The following is a 27,132-nucleotide window of genomic DNA, read 5'->3' on the forward strand; positions in this document are numbered from 1 at the left end:
TTCACAAATATAGCAAGGATTCACTAAAAAAAGCAAATAAAACTGTTTATTAGACTCAGCACTGATAGAGAAGTGGCTGCCAACATCATAGTCGCATGTGTATGATTGTAAGTTATTTTACTACTGTTAAACCAGGCGTGACCAACCCTGTTCCTGGAGATCAACCTTCCTGCAGATTACAGCCCCAACCCATATCAAACACACCTGCCTGTAATTATCAAGTGCTGTTCAGGTCCTAATTAATTGGTTCAGGTGTGTTTGATCAGGGTTGGGGCTGAAATCTGCAGGAAGGTTGATCTCCAGGAACAGGGTTGAGCACCACTGTATTAAACGCAGGTCAAACAAATAGAATCATGGACTGGAAATATTAGTTTTTTCTTTCCACTCCTTTTTTACCTTTCTTCTTTAATAAGTAAACAATACAGGCTCTATTTTGACGGTCCATGTGCATTCAGGGCGTGTCAGAATCCACTTTTGCTAATATAAGGATGAAAAATCCGCTTTGCGCCGTGGTGCATGGTATAAAAGGTTTGAGCTTATTTTCTTTATGAGTTATAGGTGTGTTTTGAGAATAAACCAATCAGAGTCTCATCTTCCATTCCCTTTAAGAGTCAGTTGCCTCACGCCATGGTGCAGTTGCTTTTTACATGACGTAAAGTAAGTGTAAGTGGAAAAACTGAGCATTTCACTAGCAAGAAAACAGAGCATCTGCAGTGCGAGAATGAAAGATAAATTAACTTTTACTTTTGCTCTCGTGTATAGGGAAACCTTTTGTGCACAGACATCAATTAGCCTATAAATAATTAATTTTGTTTGTTAAGCGCAAATATTTGTTTCAAAACTATTTCTAAATTCAGTTCTAATTTCTGGCAAACAAATAAATGAACAATAATAACGAAGTGTGTTCAAACAACTGAGTTATGTCCTAAAACACATGCTGTGCCCCATATGGTCTGAAACCTGACAGGTGGACAAATCTAAGCTTGTTTTAATAAAACAAATATAAATATGGATATAATAAATAATACTGCTAATAATAATAACATTATACAAAAGCAAATAGTTATGAATGAACTGAAAAAGCCCCCCGAGATGAAGAAGGCATGAAGGCAGTGGTTTTTATATTTATGTAGGCTAGAAAATAATGTTTTGTCATATTTTAATCCTTTATATCCTATATATATCCTTAATATTTAAATTCTTTTTCATATGTAAAGATATTTGCGTATTGCTCTACATCTATTGTGTGTATTAAGCAGTGTGTAAGCGAGGTGCACAACTAATGCGCTCTGCCGGCTTTGTTCTGGTCTATTGAAAAATCTATTATAGTTTCTCAAAATAGCAATGCGCCAGCAATGCACCTCAGAACGCCTTTCTTTTTAGATCAGAGCGCCTATGAAGGCACATATGAGCGCAAATGCATTTGCTATTTAAACAGCGTGGCCCAAAGTGTCAAAACGACTCTTGCGCCGAGCTGAAACTAGCAAACAACAATTTTGTCGCGCCTTCCACCACATTTCGCTGGGTGTATGATAGGGCCCTAATCTTTATATATAGGCACATATATGCAAGTACATGCATGTAAGTGTAGATGTGTGTGTGCTATACTGTACATATGCATTTGATGAGTCTAATCTCATTTGGAAACAAGCAAATTTTTAAAAATGAGGTAATCAAAAAGGATAGTATGAGACAGAAAATGGCATTTGTACCGGAACAAAAGCAGGAACCTCATCCACAGACACGTGAGCAGTGGGAATGTCCAGTTTTAGCCATGGCGGCTTCTTGCGCTGCAGGCTGCTGGTGCTGTCGCGTCTGAGTTCAGCCATGCTGCCTGCGTCTCCTTAGACCTGCCAGCTGTAGAGAAAAACACACAAAGACAGGGGTCAATTGTCAAACGGTCTGCAAAGAAAGGTTTAGGCTTTGTTGTCCTGATACGGTTCATGGCAATAGTTCAATTGCACACAAGCTCATATCTCACTGCATCCTGTACAGATATATGATGTAAACAGCCTCAGGGATCAACATTAGAGATTTTTTCCTGATAGATTTTTCCTGTCGTGCCTATTTTTATGGGCTTTTACAATAGCTAAAGTTATTTTTAGTTGTTTATGTGTAACAATTACATAAATTAATGAATAAATAATTGATAGTGCTCGTAATTCCCCCTGGATCAGTTTACTTGGTTTGGTAATTTATTAATTAGTGTTAAAGAAATAAAATAGCTATATAAACTAGTTCTGATATTTTTTTGCTCATCAATGCCAATACATTTTTAAATCATAAAATAATAATAATAATAATAATAATTTTAAAAATTACATTATTACACATTATTACCTTTTTTCAGAGCTGCATGATGTGGGAACATTTTTATATTGCGATTTGCTTTTATAAATGCTATCGTGAGTCAACTTGATGGTTTCTTTTATCCAAGTTTTTATTATTGTTTTCTTCTGGTTTCAAACAAAATAATTAAGCAAAATGCACACAGATTATTATTAATGTTAAAATGTGTATTTATAAAACTAAAAATTGTTTCAAAATAAATAGTTTTTACCAAATAAAACATTTGCATGAATGAAAACTTATCTTTATATTCTTGCAATTATTAAATGAAATGTAACAATACTTAAGCTTTACCTTTTATTTTATAGCATATAAAGCATGTATGCACATTAATGCAATATCATATTTAAACAACAAAACTGTTTACAAAAAGTCTACATATGCGCGTGTTGTTATTACCATATAGCAAGACATAATCTTTAAAATAATGATTTCTATTAAAAATGTAAAAAGGTTTTGGGATTATAATAATAACAGCGGGGCATTAAATAAATGCATATTTTCCGTGGAGCGATGTGAGGAAGTCAGCTGTTTTATTTGACGGAAGACAAAAATATGATTGGAAAAAACAGCCTATGCCGGTTATTAAAAAGAATCAGTCAGTGTTTTCGATTTGTTATATAAATTAATTATTTTAGTGAAAATAATCTAGGGGAGTCCTATTTGTTTTATTCATTTTATTTAGTTTATTCTGTTCTTTTGTGCTAAACACTGCAGGTGCGTGAAAATGCTCTGTTGTATTGTTCTATTATTAATATGCTAGCATATAAAAATAAATCAGTATTTTAAAATGCAATATTTAATGTGTCAGACACAAAATAGATACATCAATTTGTTTAATATAAAATCAATAGTAATCTGACCAGTTAACCGTTAATAACCGATTAATGAGCAGCGGTTGTCGGTTAGCAAAATTAACCGAAATGAGCATCCCTATAATATATATATATATATATATATATATATATATATATATATATATATACATACACATATACACACACACACACACGCGCGTAGCCTATATAAACTGTTCCCAAATAGTATGTGTTATCATTTATTTAATAAAATAGCAACATTTTCCCGTCATATAACTGCACAGGCTGACATCCCGAAAACGATTGAGATATGATTAAATCGTCTTATTTATAAGTCTTATTTAATGCTAAGAAAACATTTCTGATCATAATTTTAATATAACAGTGAATATCACTTTCACACAACAATGATAAAGAATTAATTTCTTTAAAAAAGAAACATTTAATCATTCCAGATTTAAATTGTAGTGTAACTCTATTGTCACTTGTACATTTAGCATTATTTTTCTACAAACACATGCTGCAGCATACACACTACACACACAGGTCTGTATTGACTAATTACCACCATCACCACAAGATGGCAGTCTGAAACCACAAAAACACATCGAAAATCCCCCCAAATCCCCTCAACCTTCCTGCTGCTTGAGGAAACCATAAACACAAATAGAGTCGTTTTCTCATATGTTTGCATTCATTCAACACACCCACATCCACTTAACTAACTAATAAACGTTTCTACAGTGAGGTTGAGCGGTTTATTGTGCATACATTTTGCCTAAGCCAATCATTTTAACACTAGGCTGTCTCTCATTAATTAAAAAGTGCTGCTTTGTGGCGGAGAAGGAATGTTGCGAGAGAGCCATCATTAGTGTGTCTTCCAGCTATAAAATCCCACACATCCCTAACAGAGAGTTTTCCAGAAAACTGCACCATACAATCATTAAACCAGCACACTCTCTGCTATCCATTCATTTATTCACTTTCTTTTCGGCTTAGTCCCTGTATTAATTTGGGGTCGCCACAGCAGAATGAACCGCCAACTTATCCAGCGGATGCCTTCCAGCGGCAACCCAACACTGTGAAACTTCTCTCTCTGCTGTTCTGTTACTCAATAAATCACTCAATACTTGCCATCAAGACATCAGATCATAATAAATGCCTACAGAATAATATACTGAGGGATTTTGACTATATGTCAAGTGTAAATGTTAATGGAGAAAAAACATTTTAGTTCTGTCTTTGAGTTGTGGGTTTTATCTTAAAAAGTGCCCCATTATGCTGTTTTAAATGTTTAACTTTTTATTTAGGAGTTTTCAAAAATGTGTTTTAACTTATTAAAAATATACCCTGATAGCAAAATGACATCATTTCAACCTAGTATCATTTCCAACCTCAAGTTTCTCGTGACATCAAATTAACGTTAATCACTAATATCGATTCAGAGTTGTTTTGCTATCTGGATACACAGTAAAGTTTTTTGACCAGGAAGTAAGATTAGGATGGGCTATTTGCACACAGACCTTTATTTTGAGTCAGCCAGCCCCAGGGCTCTCTGTGAATCGTCATCCCATACAAAATCGCGGCGTTTAAGATCTGAATTCTTTTTAAAAACAGCAATCCTAACTGCCTGACTGAGATACGGCATATAATGGCTATCAGACCAAACAAGAAGCACTGGATTTAATAACTTTTTTCATGCCATCTCTTTAAAATATGAACAGTAATCGAAATGCAAATCAGCCTGCTGCTAATGACGGCACCTGCGTTAAATGGTCTTTCGTCTCTTTTTATGCTTTAACATCGAAATGGATGCTGAAGTCTATTTAACTAATTATAATTCAATTACGTTACAACATTGATAAAAGAAACCTTATGAAATTGAAAATAGTCACATAAAGCTCACATTGAGCTCACAAGCTTACGACATTGCATTTGTATGGAAACGAAAATCAGGTTGACGTCAGAACACAATGTCAAGCCAACATCAAAGTCCAACGTCTAACAGCTAACCTAAAATCAACCAAATATCAACATCTAATGATGTTACAGCTTGACATTGTGAGAACATTACCACTATGACGTCTATCAGACATTGGATTTTGGTTGCCATACCTGACGAATAAATGTAGTGTTTGACGTCCATATGACATTGGTTTAATATTTTAGCTCGACGTTGGATTTTGGTCACTGTCGAACACAACATAATGTCATCCAAATATCAAAGTCAAAGTCTTGGTCACTTTCCAACACAACCTTAAATCAACCAAATATCAACGTCTAATTATGTTACAGCTTAATGTTGTGTGGACCTTATCACTTTTACGTCTATCAGACGTTGGATTTTTGTTTCCATACCTGACAAATAAATGTCAGTATTTGACGTCAATATGTAGTTGGTTTAATATGTTGGCTCGACGTTGGATTTTGGTCACTTTCCAACACAACCTAAAATCAACCAAATATCAACGTCTAATGATGTTACAGCTTGACGTTGTGTGGACATTATCACTTTTACGTCTATCAGACGTTGGATTTTGGTTGCCATACCTGATAAATAAATGTCAATATTTGATGTCAATATGACGTTGGTTTAAGCTGTTGGCTTGACGTTGGATCTTGGTCACTTTCCAACACAACCTTAAATCAACCAAATATCAACGTCTAATTATGTTACAGCTTAATGTTGTGTGGACCTTATCACTTTTACGTCTATCAGACGTTGGATTTTTGTTTCCATACCTGACAAATAAATGTCAGTATTTGACGTCAATATGTAGTTGGTTTAATATGTTGGCTCGACGTTGGATTTTGGTCACTTTCCAACACAAACTAAAATCAACCAAATATCAACGTCATTTGACGTTGTTGTTTGACGTCAAAATAACGTAGCCTTTAAGACGCTGACTAGACACAGAATTTTGGTCACCTGACGTCATGACCTAAATCTAACTTAATATTAACGTCTTATGATGTGTAAGAATTGATATGTCAGTGCACAATGAAATTGACTGCAGAACATAATAGTTGAATATAGTTTAAAAAACAGTATTCAATACAAAATTCTGGACAATTTGCTCCTAACTACACATCCAATAAAACAAATATATGTCAATGATAAAATAAGTGAGCGTTTTACATTAATAAAGCTCTTTTGCAAATGTGAATATACAGAGGCACATTGCCTCATACAGAAAACATTCAGTCAGAAATGAGTCAGATATTAATTCAATAACTGCTCTGGTGGATTTACCAAGTAATTCATGAGAAGAACTGAATCATTGAAATGCTTGTCAGTGTGTGGGACTTTTATAATTAGTAATGACTCAGTTGTGCTTGAATGCAGCTGCATTTTGCAGATGCCAAAGACAAAACAATAGAAATAAGGTGGATTGTTTATGGTCTTTGTTTTATTTCATAATAGCCAGTCTTTATACTTCATCAGATTCAGTTTAGACCAAAAACCAATTGCAAACTTATTATTATTCCTTTAGTTCTGGTTAGGGGAGTTTTGTATATGCACAGACATATACTTCTGGTATATATATATACACATTCAACCTTCGAAAAGCCCTCCAAATGTGTTCCTGGTTATACATAACAAAACAGATTTATCGCAGCACACCACACTCTTTAAAAGCCCCTATGATTGAGTGATGATAAAAGCCACTGTGAAAAATATAAACTGCAGAGACACGAACTCCCACAGATGTTCATAAATCTTGAATAGCAGACGATGAGTGAAAGTTTAAACTCTGAACTCCTCATAATAGTTACTTATCAGCAGGCCTCAGGCCAAAATAAAAAAGCGGCTCCTTGTCTCACAACGAAAAGCTCTACACTTTCCTCATCCATGAGAAAAGCTGAAACATGCTGACCGCTTAGAGAGGAATGTGGCCTGATATGATCACTGCTCTTTCAGCATGTGTGCAATGTGATGACTGTCAGATTAAAGAGCAGACAGGAGCGAAAGCCCAAGCTCTGAGGACAACCGTCAGCCCATGCCAGTGCTTTCCCGCTACAGCTCAGCTCAGTCTCTTGACATTTATCTGTGCTCTGAAATGCATTCGTTAAAATTTCGCTTTGGTTTTTATGTGGTTAGATGAATTACTCTGGACTACAAAACCTTAAGACGTAAGTTGTGAGGCTATTTTTGGCAATAGACATACATACATACACATATCATGGAAGACATTAACTGATGACCTTTGTCTGTTTGTTGTAATTGATGACTGTATAAAATATGGACAACGTGACAACGCCATTTCCTATTGAACGATTTGAAGGAAAAATACCTTATGACAGGCACAAACTGTCGCAAAACTGCTGAAATTGGAGCCTGGGCATATGCAGAAAGACTGCCTGATGAAGCCAGAGGCGGAGCTGCGGAATCAAGCTTCCAACCAAACGCTTGTACATCAAATCAACCACGCCCCCTCGAACTTCTCATCTGACCGCCCGTATATGCACTCGCAAAGGCTCTCTAATAAAAATAGAAGCACATAAAATGAAACCACTTAATAATATATGATTTTAAAAACTCTGTGATGTAAGCTGTTATAATTTAATTAAAGCAATACATGTTGGACTGCAGAAATAAATCTTTCATACACTCTAGCCTGAGTTAGACTAATGAGCACAAGATATATTACTCTTACAACAGGGTTGTTGGTATTTATTATCTTCACAGGGAAGAACTAACACTTGTAAAATATGAACAATAACATATAAACAACACACATTTTAGAAAGGTTTTTACTTTTGATTAGCAATCAACAGGACCCAAAATATAGCCTACACACCATCGATAACGATTTACCATGCGGGAAAAATCAAGCGTTTAAAAGAAACACAATAAGATTTCTAAATGTCAACAGGATATTTGCACATGTCATCCCTGCACTATATAAAACAGTCCTTGTCAATTTGTACAATAAACTTTGCAGTATTAATATTGATGTCTATACAGCAACATCGCTTGTATACTGTTTATAATTTTTTGCCTCCGTTTACATTTAGTTTATTTGATGCCTTCATTATATCCGGCAAAGAGGAATTTACATTCATTTTAATGTTTATTAGGAGTTTTCAAATAAAAAGCCAATGATAAATGATGTATATAAATAATATATAATATTTACAGCATTATTTGCTATATAAGATTCGGTTTCTAGAACATTAATACTTTATAACAGCAAATTCAGTAGATGAACTCAATAACATGGCGAAACTCAAAATGTCAGAGACGTCCAGTAAATCAAGTTCAAATAACCTTACAGGAGATCGATCTGGACATGGGTTAACATTAGTTTTTGATCTTATCCACCCGTGACCCACCCATAAGTAAGCTAAAAATATGCATGCAGCCTATTTTTGATTACCTGACGAGTGCATTAACAGCACCCTTACTGATATAATTGAGAAATGATGAGCTCCTGTTGCACAGTGTCATCCACGTGCAATCTCATCGTGAGGAAAAATTAAACATGCTAGACTTGCTGCGACTGTGTCGTAAGGCGTCGTAGACATGGCATCAGTTATCGTGAACTATGCCACATTACACGAGAAGAAACGAATGAATCTTGTGTCACGGCGCCCATTTGTCGTTTACGATTCCCTACATCAAGAAAATCGTGGCTAAATCGTGTAATCTGACCGAGGCTTAACTTTCAGGCACAAAAATAGAATTACTGCTAGACATCGATCACCTGTATTGTCCCCGTCATGGCTAGACGTGCATCATAAAGCCCAATACAGCCCTGACCTTACAGAATAAACAGTGTTCCACCAGATCCTGTATGTCAGAAAGTATAGTTTACTGCTGAACAACTTATATTATCATGGTAAAATAACACAGAAATCAAATAATAACACTTTAATCTCCCCCTGAAGCTCGGACGTTCAGCTTTGAGAAATCACAGCTGTCAATCACGATGACACACCAAGCATTAAACTAATGGCTAAAAACACACTGTTTACAAAATGAAGATCTGCACCTATATCAAATCAGCACAACTATCCCAAATATGTCCCAATGACAGATAGAAACCGCCTGTCGTGGTTCAACATCCGAACACTCCCATCATGGAAATCGAATCCTGACATTCACCCAAATGGTCTAACTCTGAAAGGCGGTGATTATGTTTGACGCAGGACATGAGAAGACGCAGTTGTGCGGTGTGACAGAGGCCTGCAGGGCGACACATGAAAGCCTCCCGTTAGTCCTTGAGCCACAACAGACCACTGTAACTGTTTAATGTCTGTATCAGTATCCGTCATCTCATTAATCTGACCATTAAATCACGCGACAGCCTGATTACCGGCTGCATGAGAGCCGTCAGCCCCCGGGTCTGCACGTTGCATTGTGGGATTGCGGCAATTATCTTCTACACCCCTGTCATTTGACTCCAACCCCAACAGCAGAGCTTCCTGTGAAGCTAATATGTAGCATGTGCCACAGCCTCCGCCTCCAGCTGGGTTTATGTTGCAGATTCTTAAGGTTAGTTTAAAAAGAGAGCTGAAAAGGCAGCGATTTATTCCCCTCAGCTTTACTATCATATCTTTAAGATCATAGCTGCTGTCAATCAATGAAGCATGTTTTGGGGCTTGACTTGGAGCTAGTTTTTCTCAAGTCTGTTCATGAACGGCATGAACGGCAAGGCTGCACATGTCGGATACTCCCTGGAGAACCATGGGAAGAACCGCACAGGGCCAGCTGGGTGTTTTGCAACACTCCATAAACTATCAGCATGTGTGGAAGAAGCTGGGCAGCTGTAGGTCCATCAGAATGTAGATGCGATGAGATTTTTACAGTTCTGTGCAGATTTTTAACTAAAGCAACTTGCACACTGCAAATAATGCGTTTTTTGTCTTGGATATTTTGTCGTGTTTCTAGTCCAAATATCCCAAAACTCTTAAATCAAGAAGCATTTTCTAGACAAGCAAAAATATACCCTTGTTTTAAGGAATAATAAGCTAAATTAAGAGAGTTTTTCCCAACAACAAGCTAAATCAATCTGCAAACGGGGTAAGCAAAGTAATCTTGTTTTTCGTTTTGACATTATTCAGCTTGATTCAAGGAAAAACTCACTTAATTTTGGCTTTGAGAAGTTTATAATTCAGTGCAGATATTTTAACTAAACCATTAGGCCTGTCCTAATAATCAATATATCAGCTTATCATGCAATACTTGGAGATACAAAATTCACAAATAACTTTAGAGACGTTTACAATAACATTTACGTTCTACCTCACCGCTGTCATTGTGCATTTACCTAATAGCACATTTATTAGTGTATATAATGGGACATTCACTTTTTAACATCAAATGTTAGACTCTAGATAACCTTAAGAATGATAAGTATTTCTTTGACATTAAAAAAATTGACATTATTCAGCTTGTTTTAAGGAAAAACTCACTTAATTTTGGCATTGAGAAGTTTATAATTCAGTGCAGATACTTGAACTAAAGCATAGGGCTGTTCCAATAATCAATATATCGACTTACAAATAACGTTGAAGCCATTTTACAATGACATTTACATTCTACCTCAACATTTATAATTGCAGATATAGCTAATAGGACAATTAATAGTGTAATAATAGGACATTTTTCTTTTTAACATTAATTTTTATAATCTAAACAACCTTAATAATGACAAGTATTTTAAAGTGTTGATGGTTATTTAAATACTTGTATTTGTAATACACGTGTAATTATTAATTATTATAAATTCAAAAATACTGTTAAAGCAGTTTTACGATGACATTTATGTTCTAACTCACCGCTGTCACTGGACATTTACCTAATAGCACATTCATTAGGGTATATAATGGGACATTTACCTTTTCAACATCAAATTTTGGAATTTAAATAACCTTATGAATGATAAGTATTTCAGATTGTTTATGGCTAATTGCATTATCATCCTGTTGTATAATCATCATATGATCAGTGGCTTAAAATGATTTCAAAATGACAATAATATCGCTTATCACAACAATTTATGTGACAATTTACCACACAACAAAAAAATCCTTATCGTGACAGGCCTACTAAAGCAACTCAGAAACTGCAAAAAAGGCTTCTCTTCCTTGGATATTTTGTCTTGTTTCTAGCCCAAAATATTGTTTTGTTTTAAGGAATAAAATGGCAAACATAGGTTTTAGAGCAGATATTATAACTAAAGCATAGGCCTGTCCTAATAATCAATTTATCGACTTATTGTTGGAGATGACCTCAATAATCTTTTGCCATTACAATATATATTTAAAAATTCACAAATAACATTTAAAGTCGTTTATCGTTTTAACATTACATTTAAGACTCTAAGTATTTATGGCTGTTTGCATCATTATACTGGTAAATAAACATTATATAATGAGTGGCATCTAATGATCTCAAAATGACAATAATATCGCTTATCACAAAAATGTTGTGTGACAGTATATCACACAACAAAACATCCTTATCATGACATGCCTGCTAAAGCAACCCACACACTGCAAAGACTGCTTTTCTTACTTGGATATTTTGTCTTGTTTCTAGTCCAAATATCTAAAAAATCAAGAAGCTTTTTATAGACAAGCAGAAAATATAGTCTTGCTTAAAGAAATAATATGGCAAATGTTTTTCCTTAAAACAAGCAAAATAATCTGTTAATAGGTTAAGAAACATAATCTTGCAAGTAATTCTTCCCAGGATTGTTTACTAAAGCATTTCAGAATGCACTTCATACTGGTGAAGTGGTCATTGTTATTCTTAATTCAGCTGCTATTATAATATACCAAGTTACTTGAAACCATACTGTAGCCATAAGTGAAGAACAATGGAGTAATATATATGAATGGGAACTTTACATTTTAAATAAGCCAGAACAGATGCTTCTGCTGAACTTTCATGCCATTATAAACTCACCACATTAAAGAGCTGGTTTGTTTAAAATCAATCTTTACTGCCTAATCGATACAATATAAAGGGGGTCTCAAAAAAAGCACTGCATTCAATTCCACTGTTACACGCCATGACTTTAAATTATGGAACTTCATTTTGCCACAGTATTTTCCATGGAGTTGCGGCGCTCGCCTCTTTACGGCACTTGTGTCTTAGGGTGCTTTCACACCTGTGAATCGATTCAGTTGTTCCAAAACAGAGATTACAATTGTTACATTGTTGCTCTTTGATCTTGGAGCGGTTCGCTTTCACACTGCAAAGTTTCTAATCGGACCAAAAGAGCTAAAACAAGTCATGTGTGAGTAAACTCTCCTCACATTGGTCAGAGTGTCAGGGTTTATTTTGCAGCTTCCCACTAAGCTGTCAGGAGAGGAGGTGGTTTGGTGGTGATTGACAAGGTGCGCGCGCGCGACGTGTCTGAGGAGAGACGCGGTGGGGAGGGGTGAGAAGGGTGCGCGACGATGCATATTTGAGGACCGGGAGGGAGACGCAAGATTACCGGGAGATCATCACTCGTTTGCGGGCATCTGGAGACTCGCGAAACTGCCCGCCCTACTCATAATTCTCTCTTCATATAGCCGTAAGTCTATTACATATCCATAAAACACTGTGATGTAACCGCGCTCGGACCGGATCGCTTTCTCACTGCAATCGAACCGCTCCAGGGTTCGTTTCAATTAAGCCGAGACCACCTCATTCAAGCGATCTCGGAGCGATTACTTTATAACAGAGCGCGATTGCCCTGTTCACATATGCCAAACGAACTGCGCTAACTGGGCAAACGAGACACGTTCCGAAACAAAAGTGTAGGTGTGAAAGCACCCTTAATGGCCTTTCATTATCAAATGGCATTGTCGTATGCTTGAACAACTAAATGAATGCTTAAGTCCACAATGGACTGTATTTTAATTAAATTACTTTATCGATACTGTGAAAGGAACCTTATGAAATAAAAAATAGTCACCTAAACCATTTGACCAGAAGTATATTGATTGCTGAAATAGGGCCTTTTTTTTACAATCTAGGCAGATTTTAATCTTTCAATTTTTTCATATGTAAAGACATTTGTGTATTGCTGTACATCCTTTGTATTAAGCAACATGTACACGTTTGGACCTGCATAGGCATATAAATAACACACTCTGCGCTGGACTTTGGACCAGCTTTTACTTGGTCAATGGCACAGTCTATTTCAGTTCCTCAAAACAGCAACACCCCAACAATACGTCTTAAAACACCTCCTTTTTAGACTAGCACGCCCACAAGTCCACAAAGTGGCACAAATGGATTTGCTATTTAAACAACGTGGTGCAAAACATGAAAATTACAGTCGCACTGGTCTGAAAACTGCAACAAATCACGCCAAACATGGCTTGCACCTTATTGAGCCAAGTGTATTATAAGGCCTATAGACTTGCATTGCATATGGCATATTTGAAGCTTAATTTTCACCAAAATGTTCCCTTTAAAGTGGACATGAACTGCATTTTTATATTGTACAGTTCTCTGAGGTCGACTTGTAGTATTATCAAGTTTCTTAGGTTAAAAAATACAAATATAAAATCATAATTTAGAAGTAATATGTTTTTTTTTCTGCTGTTTTTAACCCCTTTATTGAAAAATGCCATTTAATTATTTTAAACACCCATAGGTATGATTGCTTAGTTTAGTCCTGCTCAATGACAGTGCTAACAGGTTTGAAAAATTTTTGTGAGTAACCCAGATCTCGACCTATGCACATTTCATAAAGTTATTAATTAGCAAATGTCATGAAGGACTTTTTAATATCCTCTACAGTCTGAGGAGACAGTTTGGCAGGTCATGGAAAGGATATCCTAGAATGAGTGATGTCCTTGAGAAGGAATAACACGGATTGAATTCAACTCATGGCTGGCATCCAAAGGATATGAGACTTCTTTAAAGTTTTCATTCAGATGGATGCCTCCACACAGAGAAGGAAATTGCCTCATACAAAAGCTTTAAAAGGACCATCTCTATCAGTTACAAAGCAAGGACACAGAACCACATTGAGATGTCAAAGTCCCTGTTTGTATTTGGTATTAAGGTGCATTTTGGGTAAACCAAATTAAGTGAATGAATGTGTAAATGTGTAATAACAGGGTCAGAGCATGTTCACTTTTGAACTTTTCCAGAGGCAATGAAAACACATTACCGTATTTTCCGCACTATAAAGCGCACCGGATTATAAGACGCAGTCTCAATTACGGGGTCTATTTCTGTACTTGACCCATACATAAGGCGCACCGTATTATAAGGCGCACGCTAAAATACACTGTCTGCAAAAAAAGGTAATGGAAGCAAAACAGTTAACATAGTTTAGTTGAACTTTATTGTACTATTTAACAATACACTCACATTATTATTTTTTTCAATCAGTCTTCTCCCAAAAATCCCTCAAAGTCCTCATCTTCTGTGTCTGAATTGAACAGCTGGGCAGTTTCGTCATCAAACACGCCGGGTTCTCTCTCATCATTGTCGGAGTCAGTCTCATTGCCGGGTGGCTGTTCCGGCTTTTGCGAAAGCTCGGACAAAAGTTAAAGCAGACACCCTAGCCCAGGCATCCACAATCCATTCACATATGGTGGCGTAACTCGCCCGGCATGCTTACCAGTCTTAGTAAAAGTGTGTTCGCCGTCTGTCATCCATTGCTCCCACGCAGCTCGCAACTTCACTTTAAACGCCGTCTACACCAATATCCAGCGGTTGAAGTTCTTTTGTTAGTCCTCTCGGAATGACAGCAAGCTCCGAATTCATTTAAGATTAGACAGATTTTTGAACTCCGTGCACACATAAAGCGCACCGGATTATTAGGCGCATGGCCGTTTTATAACAAAATTTAAGGCTTTTAGGTGCGCCTTATAGTGCGGAAAATACGGTAGATCCAATTGATTCCATAGTGTAAAAACAAAAGACTCCTTCGCTTACGGTAGTCTATTTGGTCAATTTTTAATGAGAAAGTGTTTAAAACATTATGGTAAGGTTATAGCATTTAATCTACAAAATGTACTAGTGTCTTTTTTAGATTATATTTCTTATTTATTAAACATCAACAATTCATTTAATACTAATTGTGTCAACACAGGGGCAAATTGGTATATGCAGATAATCCAGAGTTGTAAATAAATAACGGGTGAGTGGTAAGAAGGCAGGCAGCAGACAAGAACAAACAGCAAAACAAACAAAGCCAGAATCAAAACTGTCAAGGCAAGGAAAATGTGTCGTATTATTCACAATTCAGTAAAACAAGACTCAGAAATAATGCATACGCATGTGCTGTTTAAATAGTCCCGTAATCAGTCCATGAGCAGCGGGTGTCCAATTAGACAGGATCAGAAACCGGTGTGTGTGCACGGTGCATGCTGTGATTTGTAGTCCATATAATGGACTAGATTTATAATGGCTTATAAATCTACATGTTTATAAGTGATCTACAGCCGCTAGATCGCTGGTAATTATAACAAGTAGATATTAAACAGACACTAATACAAATTTATTTCAAACTACTTATTACTTCTTGCACTTATTAATTATATTGTAGTAGAATATTGTAGTACATCTCTAAATAGACTATTGCTAACAGTATTTATATATACAACTGTTGCTATTGACTTCACTGGGGACCATTTGTCGTTCGGTTATTCAGATATGTTTAAGATTTTTTGGTAATAACATCGCCACGATGGTCAAAGGAATTTTTTTCAGTATTAAAATGTACATATTTTAGATAATAATAATAATTCCTTACATTTATATAGCTATATATATATATAAGGCTCTAAACGCATATGATTGGCTTCTGCCAATGTGATGAAGACTTGAAATTAATGATACTACCTGCACAAATGTGCGCACGTGCGGATGAACGAATCACTCCCTGAGAGGACTCGTAGCTCCCGAGTCACCGCACCGATCTTTTGGTTTGAACACGAGCAGAGGTGAGGGCCTGTAGCAGTGAAAATAAAAGTACACGCCCCCATGACGTCATTTAGCAGACCTAGTTGAAAACCAGACAGATCTGGCAGCATAATACAGAGAGCGGAGCAAAGCGCATCAAATGATCGGTATTTAAAAGGGGGGAAAAGAAAAATAGATTAAATATATTAGTTTATATTAGACACACATCTGGTACTTGTATTTGCTCCTGATATACGTCCACAACTTCACACATTGGGTTAAATTAGGCTTTACAGTTTCCATGTTGAGTCCTTTTTCTTCCACTGTATCTTTTTAAGAAAAAGGCAGCAGCATTACAACCTGACATTCAATCAGAAGAAGACAAAGCCAAAGCCGAGCTGACAGCCAATCTTTCCTAGGCTCAGCAAAACTTGCAAAAAATACCTCTGTATTCCTGCAAGTGCAATATTTACACAAATATTTCTTATTCAAATCTTCTGCAACGATATTTAACTCGTGAATTTGTTTTACATTTATTTACACCTTGACCGATTTTTGTATGACACGGCCATTAAAAATACAATGTTCCTTAACCAGATGGTTTTTCAAGTTACTTATAAAGAGAATGTTACTTCAGTCATGTTGTTGTAATGTTTTGAGAAGACTGGTAACACAAAAAAAAAAAAAAATAATAAAAACAAAATTGAAATCGAAATCGTTAATCGGTCAAACTTTATAAAAAACCTAGTTCTTTTTTTGCCAAATCACCCAGCCCTACAAACAGTTAATGATAAAATTCATCATGATTCATTATTTTGGAGTGTCGTACTGCTTTTTACTTCAATTTCATTGATTCACATGGATTATAGCTGAAATGATAGTTGTGACCCAGATCCGTGTAACATGCAATTGTTTAGTCAGTGATACTCCAGCGTCACATTAAACACTCTTGTGAAAGTGATGAAATAATATAAAAGGATGTTGATGAAACACAACTTGTCACAAGAGGTGGATTGGGACAGTGTTTCTCAACCACATTCCTTGCCAGGTCACCTCTGAAGAACGAATACGGGAGACCACGAGAATGGAGAACACGTCCTGTGAGAAATGAGATGCTGCATTCTTCCTGATAGTCACATGACTTCCACGCATTTTTAACTGATTTATTGTTTTCCCCATTTTGTGTGTATTTATATATATATATATATATATATATATATATAATATATATATATATATATATATATATATATATAATATATATATATATATATATATATATATATATATATAATATATATATATATATATATATATATATATATATATATATATATATTATATATATATATATATATATATATATATAATATATATATATATATATATATATAATATATATATATATATAATATATATATATATATATATATATATATATATATATATATATATATATATATATATATATTATATATATATATATATATATTATATATATATAACATGCACAAAAACCTTACAAATATACTTTGCACAATACAAATAAAACAGATTTTAATACGAATTTCAGCAATTCCAAATCGTACTCGAATCGAATTCCAACTTTAAAAATAAACCTATATAAAATGCTGCACTTCCCACCTCCTTTACTCTGTTGCAATGACTTCTGGGACTTCTTGAGTTTGGTGCTCAATTCTGCATCGACACATCCTCCCATACCAAGAACACATCCTCTGTTCTTACGGTCTTGAGTTTTGGAACTGAACTTTGGCGGTTGATGATGACATTACATGAGAACATGAGGACGCAAGAACGCTGAAGAACGTATATTGAGAAACAGCCCATGTCTCCTTAACCAAACACACCTGATTCAGATGATCAGCTCATTAGCAGAGACTGAAAGACCTGTAAAGGGTGTGAAAGATGAAGGAGGCATCTAAAACATGCAGTGCTGGGGTGGTCCTCCAGAAACGTGGTTGAGAAACACCTCATTAAGAAACAGCAATGAGCTTGGTGATCAGATCACCGAAAATACACTAATACCGGGTGGAAACTGGGCCAAACATACTTTTTAAGAAATGCTTCTGGAGTGAGCCTGAGCTAACAGCACACTATCAGGGTTTTAGTATACCCTCATCCTTGCTGCACCACATGTGGCTTCATGAAATGTTTTTCTTTAAAACCGCAGCTCTTCGTGGAGCCACATAGAGCTTTGTTTTGACTGTCCCATTAGATCAACAGAAAGAAAATAAGGCTTTCATCTTGACGTTGCATTGTTCGCGATTAGCTTCCTGCCCTTGTGTTACTCCCAAGCAAAAGCCTGCCACGAGCTAAAACTTCCTGTCTCGAGACATAATCCATCACACAGATTTAAAACCAACTCTTGCATTTACAAACGACGTCGCTTAAATTGGTGCACATTCAGCTTTTAAAAGACGGAAATCATATGTAGGTTAACATGCAAACACAGACAGGCCGTTGATTTTTCCCTTGCTAAGACATAACAGTCTTTTGTGTACTGGCTTTACTCTCTTTTTTTTATTCGCACGATCTGTTCGCACCACAAATGAATACAAAAAACTGGCTGAATGAGCGCTAGGCATGCATGACAGGCTGTGTGGTAATGGAGAGAGCCACTGTTAGAGCGCAGAGACTGCGTGCGTGTCTATGTGTGTGTGTAGAACTGCACATTGTGCATTTTTCAGCAGGCCGTCTGTTTCCACGTCTCAAGCCACTCAGGACAGACCCTGACCACCAGCAGACCAAATGGAAACTTCCTGTCTGAGATTTTCCCCCATTCGAGCCTAATATAGAACACCCTGGTAATTCAGATACGATTGTTTTCGGAGAAATCTATCTGATTGGACGAACCGCCACTGCCATTTGTTATCATTTAGATCCTAAAAGTCTCTTAAGCGTAGGCTTATTCCCCTACAACAGTGTTCAGGTTGGTATACATGCAGGAGCTCAACCAACGGCATCGGTTTTAGCCAGGCTATTTTTTCCAGCCAGTTGTAAACAGTTGGCAAGTGTCCAGAATTTGTTATACCACACCACACATACCACATTATAAAAACATACAGTATGATGGTATTTCTATCATTTGAGAACTTGTGAGAACTTGTGTGTTGAAACCAAAACCATAAAGCGCAAGTGCTATAAATACTGAAAAACCCCTATGGGCAACAATGTGACTATAACAAGATTAATTTTACAAAGGAGAAGGAGAATCAGTCAATTATATTTTTGGCACTGTGTGAATAATTTACAGTATTGGTTAATCTTTTAAAAAGTAGCTAATCTGATTGTGGACATTTTAAAGTGTAATCACATCTAATTACACTTTTTTAATACATAATCTAAATAAATCTGAATACATAACCCAGATTGCATGTAATCAGTTCAAATAAACCACAATAACAGAGCAATTGAACAGGGCACACATTATTAAAAATATTGTTTCATTATTGCAGAAATGAAAGACTTTACTAGAATTACACACGTTTTCTGCATTTACACACACCTTTTTCCCATTTGAACACAACATATTTTAATTTGAGAGAAGTTTCAAATAGGCTAAACATCTCATTGAAAGACGGCGCTCACTGAGCAGTATAAAGTCCCTGTTACTATACTGGGGCATTAGGACCCACACAGACCACAGGTTGAGCGCCCCCTGCTGACCCCACTAACAACACCTTCGGCAGCAAACTAGCTTTCCCATCTGGTCTCCCATCCAGGTATTGACCGGGCGCAGCCCTGCTTAGCTTCAGTGGGCAACCATGTGAGAGTTGCAGAGAGCTAGCTGCCGTTACTTGAAGAACATCTTTTCTAGTATCTTAAAGGGTCACGAAACACCGAAACACATTTTTTGAGCTGTTGACAGTCATATATGTGTCCCACACTGCTAAAAACACTATTAGGACACCTATATTTCACAAAAAAGTGTAAATTGGTTGTTTTTGCGTTATTTCAAGCTAATTCGTACTTCCTGTTTAAAAACGAATTTTTGAAGCTGCGTCACGGTCATGACATAATAGCGTGTATTCCAGCGTGCAGACTGGACGTCTGTGCCAGAGTGAGTCTTATTACGTCTTACAGTGTGATGCATTAATGCATGAGTAAGGCTTGGTTCAAACCAATCAGCGCACCCTATTGTGCAACTGCATTAATATTCATTACTGTCACAGTGTTTAGACGACAGACACACCACGTTGTGTTGGCAAAACAAGCGTGAAGTCTTGCTTTTATAGTTTGCTGCCGTTAAGTTTTGTTTTCATTTTCTCTCTGTGAGAGCTCAGAGTCACGTGTGGATTACAGTGTACGCGACGCTCGACAACAATAACTTAACTTGCGTGTCTAAGGAGGATTATTGCTTACCTGAGAGCTGTCCTCATCTGCACAACTGAGATCCAGATTCGCTTGTAGTCTCCTCTTAATAAAGACTAGTTGCTGGTGATTGTCCTGTCTCTACAGATTTGGTAAGTGAGCGACCAGTGCTCTTTTTTTATTCAGTTTGTTTGTATCGAACTAAGTTAACTATTGCACAGAGTGTAAACATGTTAATACCACAACCAAACTTTAACCTCGTGTAGGGTTTTCACCACATTTTGTGACCGGAATAACACACGCGGCTTTCTGACGCTACCTGCCGTGTGCATCTAAGTTTCTGGGAAATGCGGAGGGTTTTTTTCTCTCATTCGCCGTGCGGTATCAAACATTGCATGAAAAATACACGCTTAGAGCAGTTCCTCGAATCAAATATCTCGTGTGTCGCAAGGGACATGAATGAATTCCCTGAATGAAAGAGCCAAACTGCAGTTAAAGTCCACCATTTAATAATTTGGGAAATAATTCGACTACACATGTCCATGTAAACACCATCACTTTCTCCTGTGTGTGTGTGTGTGTGTGTATTTTGACTCTGAAACTCGCGCATGCCCAAATAGACACTCCCACACCATCCCACTTTAGTTCCTCCGACACTCCCCCCTAAACAGAGCTGGACACGCCCACTTTTCTGACTTTTTCCAAAGTAGAGGTGTGAAAACACTCTGCTGAAACGAGGGGGTTTCATGGCCCTTTAAGTGTTGCTATGCAGTTCCTACAGTGTTTTGAGTGTATGTTAAAGTCTGCATGAAATTTAAGTATACAATGTTTATTTTGTTGGCACACTTTGTTAGACTTAAAGGGATGGTCCACTGTGATATCATATTTTAAGCTTTAGTTGATGTGTAATGTAGCTGTGTAAACATACACAACATCTCTGAATTTAAGACGCTCAAAGTTCAATGCAAAGGGAGACATTGGCTTTTACAGAGTGAGGTTAGCGAAGCCTACAGCGAACAAGGTTTGGGGACTACAAATAATTACATCCGGGTTAATGATGTCATAAACCCTTCAGGTTACGCACATACACCCTTCTCAGCGTAGGGGCGTGGCCAGAAGTGCTGTAATGTTACTGTATAACAGAGACGCTTCCTGGTTATGTGGAGCTGATCTGCGAATCAAAGAACATTATGTTAGCTGACCAATCAGAGCCTCTTGAGGGCGGGTCTTTCAGAGGAACTAGGAAATATGACAGTCGTTTTTATGTTAGCTGAGCAGCTGTATATAATTAAGGTAGGATATATGAATAAATAACATGATTTTCTACAAATGAAGCATAAGCACACATTGCTTTGCACCCCATAAACACAACCAAGCATTAAAAATAAACTCTGGACCACCCCTTTATGGTGAACAATTAATTTGTGCAAGTTGATATAATCAAAAAAATAAAAATTAAAATCTGTTGTTGTGTAGTTGTGTGAAATATGCTTAGCTATACCCTTCTCCAACTGTTAGTTTGCTTCCTGTGAAAGATGAGTGGAGCAGCACAAAAATAAGAGCCCACCCCATACACATTTTTCAGTTTCATTTGTAAATATGTCATCATACTGACATAAATAAAAGTCTGCAGGACTTTTAGTTTCAGAATATTAAGTAGAGGGCAGGACTTTCTTTTTGTGGATCATTTCCCAATAGCATACTAACGGTAAAAGGGGTGTGGAAAATAATATTGTGTTTGAAGCAGTAAAATGACATCAACTGAGAAGTACCACAAATGATTGGACTTTGATTGAAAATTACTAAGGATGTTTTCACACCTGCCTTATTTAGTTCGGTTGAATTGCACTAGAGTTCGTTTTCCCTCTTGGTGCAGTTTGTTTGGGCAGGTGTAAATGCAGGAATTGTACTCGAGTGCGCACCAACAGCTGAGACCTGCTTAAAGAGGAGTTCCTTGCGGGAGATCCATTGTCATTTTTCCCAATTCTGACTAATCAATAAGCAGTTTAGGAAATACATTCAGTAACATCTGGCCAGTAAGTGATGTAGCTTTTGTCACATGACTGCATTTTTGTTCTTTTCAACTGATTTGGACCAAAGCAATCAGTGTGGTGTGAAAAAGACCCAAAATGGCAGAAAAATGCTACAATGTATCATTTGTTACCCTGGGTGCGGACCACATGAACTGGACCAGAGATGTGAAAGCACCCTAATACAGTTTTTTATGAATTAATTTGCACAAATGTATTGTACACATAAAGAATAACAATGTGCGCTAGCAAAATAAACATTGCAAATTTTGATACTTTAGGTAGTGTGCCTTATAAACTTCATTAAAAATTGTTTATTCATTCACTTTCCTTTGGCATAATTCCTTTATTTATCAGGGGTTGCCAAAGAGGAATGGACCACCAACTTATCCAGTGTATGTTTAACACAGCGGTTGCCCTGCCAGCTGCAACCCAGTACTGGGAAACACCCATACACACTCACATTCACACTCGTACACTATGGACAATTTAGCTTAGTCAATAAGGTATATGCAAAGCTAGTATTTCTTCCCATACTGATAAACTTCTGGTGAACGGTTAATGTGACTTTTTCCAATTTTTTCAATTTTAAACAGTTCCTTTTACAGCATCAATGTAATGTAATAAAATTATAATCAGTTAAAAAGATTTGAGCATTCATTTAGTTGTTGAAGCGTAAACCAAGATGGAAAGCCATTTACATGCATGCTGCCATCAGAATCAGCAGGCAGAAACGTCATTGAAAATACAGGAGTAAAATAAATGTAAATATTTTAAAGACATGGCATGGAAATATGTAATTTAATGCAGTGCTTCTTGTACATTCTGAGACCCACTTTATAACGCATATCATTTATTCAATTCAATTCACCTTTTATTGTATAGCGCTTTTACAAAGTAGATTGTGTCAAAGCAGCTCCACATAAATGGTCATAGTAATTAGAACAGTGTAGTTCAGTTTTTTTTAGTGTTGAGGTTCAGTTCAGTTTAGATCAGTCCAGTGTGGTTTAAATCACTACTGAGAGTCCAAACACTGAAGAGCAAATTCATCAATGCGTAGCTCTACCGATCCCAAACCATGCAAGCTAGAGGCAACAGCGGAGAGGGGGAAAAAAAACTTCACCGACTGGCGAAAGTGAAGAAAAAAAAACCTTGAGAGAAACCAGACTCAGTTGGGCTTGACTATTTTAATTTAAAATATAATTTAGGCAGTAAAGATCATTGATTTTTAAAGAAAACAGACCTTAAATGCACCAATTTTGTAACAGCATACAGTTCACCGGAAGCATTTGACCCAGCTTACTGACAAATTAAAAGTCCCTCTGTGTGCTTCTGCATATAACCTATTTATTTGGACTGTGGGGGAAACCGGAGCACCAGGAAGAAACCCTTGCGAACACGGGGAAAACATGCAAACTCCACACAGAAATGCCAACTGACCCAGCCGACCCGTTCTTTCTGTGAGGTGACAGTGCTTACCACTAAGCCACCGCGCCTCCTAAAAATAGTTCAATCAAATAAATAAAAAGTTTACTAAAATAAAATAAAATAATATTGGTCTGCTTCTCACTCAAATCTATGTATTGCAACATATAACAATCACCACTACCAATGAAAAGTCCCAGCTTCCATTCATTTTCATTGTATTCTAAGGAGCAGCTTGAACATTCAGTAAATGTCTTATTTTAGTGTTTCACAGAGCTTTTTTGGAGCAGCATGAGGAGAATATGAGTCATGTGAATCTTTCATGACAGCTTTCCCTCTAGAAAGCAATCTAGCACTCAAGAGCACCGAGTTCAAGCCAAACCGATTACATGACAAAACACATTATAAAAGATGGCCATTTCATGTGAATGAGCACAAAGTGATTCATATGGAAATCTGGGATTTTTAAGCAGGGAAGACAATGGATTTCATTCATGCAGCAGTGTTGAGAATTCAAAATTTCTCTGAATGTAAAATAATTATGAAATCCTATGAGGATGTATTGGTTTGCGCAGTAGGAATGGACAGTGTTCTGACTCCTGCATGTGTTCGTGTTTATTTGGGGTAACAGGGGTTTGATGAAAGAGCCCCGGGGCAGAAGGAAGAGCTTTAATGAGTGGAGCGAAAGAACAGAGTGATGGATGACCTCATTTATTTGTGTGTTTGAAACACTGGACACTTCCTTCCTAAAGGCTGAACATCCTGGCTTCTCTCGCTCTTTCATTTCTTTCTCTTTCTCACTCCCCACCATGTCTTGAACCCATAGATCTTGCGCACAGAGGAGGTCGCTCTGCTTGCAGCATTCATAATGTGACGTCTTTATTTCACCGACACAGTTGCACGCATACCACAACGCAGCCAACACTGTTATTTCCGCCCATGCCAGGCTGACCGCTCCTTTCCTCCTTTACACTAGCAGCAGTGTGTGGAGAGGATCTGGCCAGTCTCAACAAATCAGCCTGAGAGGAATTCCCCTTTTACTCCCAAACATGGAAACACTGACAGTTGGACTTTAAACTGTAGCATTGTGTAACTATATTCTACTCTGAGACAGCTAGCGAGAGTCAATAGTCAAGATAAAAGAGACACATGTGGGAAGCGAGTGTTATCAGTGAGGTTATGATTCACAAAACTAACAATTCACGTGGATGTGAGTGTACAGGAAAAACATTATTTTCAGAACTGCAAGTTTATATTTCACAATTCTGAGGAAGTTGAAGTCAGAAGTAGGCCTGTCCATTATCATCTAATTTTTGCAGTAAGATATATCGCACCAAAATGTATTTCTATAAACCAGTGGTTCTCAAAGTATTGTCACCAAGTACCACCTCAGAAAAAAATTGTCTCTCCAAATATTCAGCCTTTTTTTTTCAGCTTTATTTGTATAGCGCTTTAACAATGTAGATTGTGTCAAAGCAGCTTCACATAATGGTCATAGTAACTGGAACAGTGTGGTTCAGGTTTTAGTGTTTAAGTTCAGTTCAGTTCAGTTTAGCTCAGTTCAGTGTGATTTAATCATTACTGAGAGTTCAAACACTGAAGAGCAAATTCATACCACCATAATCAACAGTATTGAAATAAAGTAGTGTAATTGGCCAAATTAAAGGTGCAGTAGGTGATCTGCCAAAATGCTAACCGCTTAAGCCTGATTTATACTTCTGCGTCACGGCGCATGCAACGCGCGTGGCTGTGCATTTATACTTCTGCGCGCTGTCTCTGTCGGTCTGCATTAACACTTCCGAAACGCTAGTTGGCAGTGAGGTGTTAATGTTCCTCTGTGTCGAGTTACTTCGCTGCTTTTTTGCTTTCCCTGAACACTTCCGGGATGTACAACTGGCTCAAACTCGCTCATTTTGAGGCAGGAACCGGCAGACATGCAATGTATTCCACACTTGTAAACAATCGCTCGCGCCATTCGCGCGGCTCTCGTTCCCGCCCAGACTCGTCAGCGCTACCAAGCCAACCAATCACAGAGATTACACTACGCGTCGTTGCGACGTGTAGTTACATTTTTTGAGAGGTGCACGTCAGTGACGGCGATGGCCACGGCGAAGGGCTATGCGTCAGCGCCGTAGCATACGCCGGCGTTTGACGCAGAAGTATAAATCAGCCTTTAGGCGGGGAGGGACTGTGATTGAAAGCTACACCCCCTAAAATTGCGAGCGTGTGCACCGCGTCACAACAGCAGACAGACAACCCACTAATTCATGTCATTCGCCAGTTAGTTAGTGCCGTGCAGGAAATATATTTATTACTTAGCCACACGTACATGCTATTTCAGAGCGAAAATTCAGAGTAGCATAGTAAACGGTATAGGAAGGCTGTCATTGTTCAAAAATGACCCAATGTGAATATAAAAGCAACTTCAGCTCTATAAAGCAGGTTAAGCGGAATAGCGCTATTTACTGATGTTTTGTTGTTAAACTAAATGTAAATCTACATTATCAATGCTGTAAAAGGACCTTATGAAACTGAAAATAGTCACATCAATCTTCACTGGGAGATTTCAGTGGCTGAACAACACGTCTGTGCATATAAGTCATTCATAACACAACACAATCTAACATTAGCTTAGCCTGACCAAAATAGTTTTAAAACAGAACACTACCAGTCCAACAGTAATACTTCAGACATGGTGTAGTCCTTCCTCCAGCGTGCTAAAGTAACTCCAATATTGATTCAGGTTTTTAAAAGTTTCAATGCAGCATTTGATTTCTCCCAGTCCGTCTCCTGATCGCGCGACATGCCCAAGAACATGCAAACTCCAAACAGAAATGCCAACTGATCTACTCGGGACTCAAACCAGCGATCTTCTTGCTGTGAGGTGACAGTGCTAACCACTGAGCCACCGTGTCGCCCTAAGTTAATCTCCCAATTGCAAATTTATATATCAGCATATTGAGTTCATATCCCACAATTTTGACTTGTTTTCTCAGAAATGTGTTTTGAAATCTTGTAAAGATTCTCTTCGCTCATCTCTTGAATTGTGTGCAGAAAAAAAGTCAGAATTGTTTCTTAAGTTAAAGGGAGAGCTCACCCAAGTAAAATTTAATCATGTCAATTAGTTCTAGTTTCTTTCTTCTGTTGAACTCGAGAAGTTATTTTAAAGAATGTTGGAAAAAATGTACTTCTATGGAAGTAAATAAAATACTCAGTGGTTACATTTCCAACATTCGTTGAAATATCTTCTCTCTCTGTTCAAAAGAAGAAATTCAAACAGGTTTGGAACAAGTGGAGGATGAGTAAATGA

General features: G+C 37.1%; 1 protein-coding gene and 1 long non-coding RNA gene across 5 annotated transcripts in view; one reads left to right on the top strand and one right to left on the bottom strand.

Moving 5' to 3' along the window:
- The window catches only part of rhbdf1a (rhomboid 5 homolog 1a (Drosophila)), a 97,015-nt gene that overhangs the window by 29,011 nt on the left and 40,872 nt on the right, over positions 1–27,132 (bottom strand). For all 4 annotated transcript variants that reach the window (XR_012400654.1, XR_012400653.1, XM_005164335.6 and 1 more), the window contains 1 exon segment: positions 1,713–1,857. Coding sequence is in view for 2 of the 4 variants with exons in the window: in XM_005164335.6 (XP_005164392.1) it covers positions 1,713–1,829 (117 nt within the window). In the remaining 2 variants the exon portion in view is untranslated.
- On the top strand, positions 11,282–15,573 carry LOC141381303 (uncharacterized). The gene is made up of 3 exons (XR_012401253.1): positions 11,282–12,267; positions 12,931–14,294; positions 15,021–15,573. It is a non-coding gene; the product is annotated as an uncharacterized lncRNA (long non-coding RNA).

The sequence above is a fragment of the Danio rerio genome, chromosome 3 (genome assembly GCF_049306965.1).
Source record: "Danio rerio strain Tuebingen ecotype United States chromosome 3, GRCz12tu, whole genome shotgun sequence".
In the NCBI taxonomy this organism is placed as follows: Eukaryota; Metazoa; Chordata; class Actinopteri; order Cypriniformes; family Danionidae; genus Danio; species Danio rerio.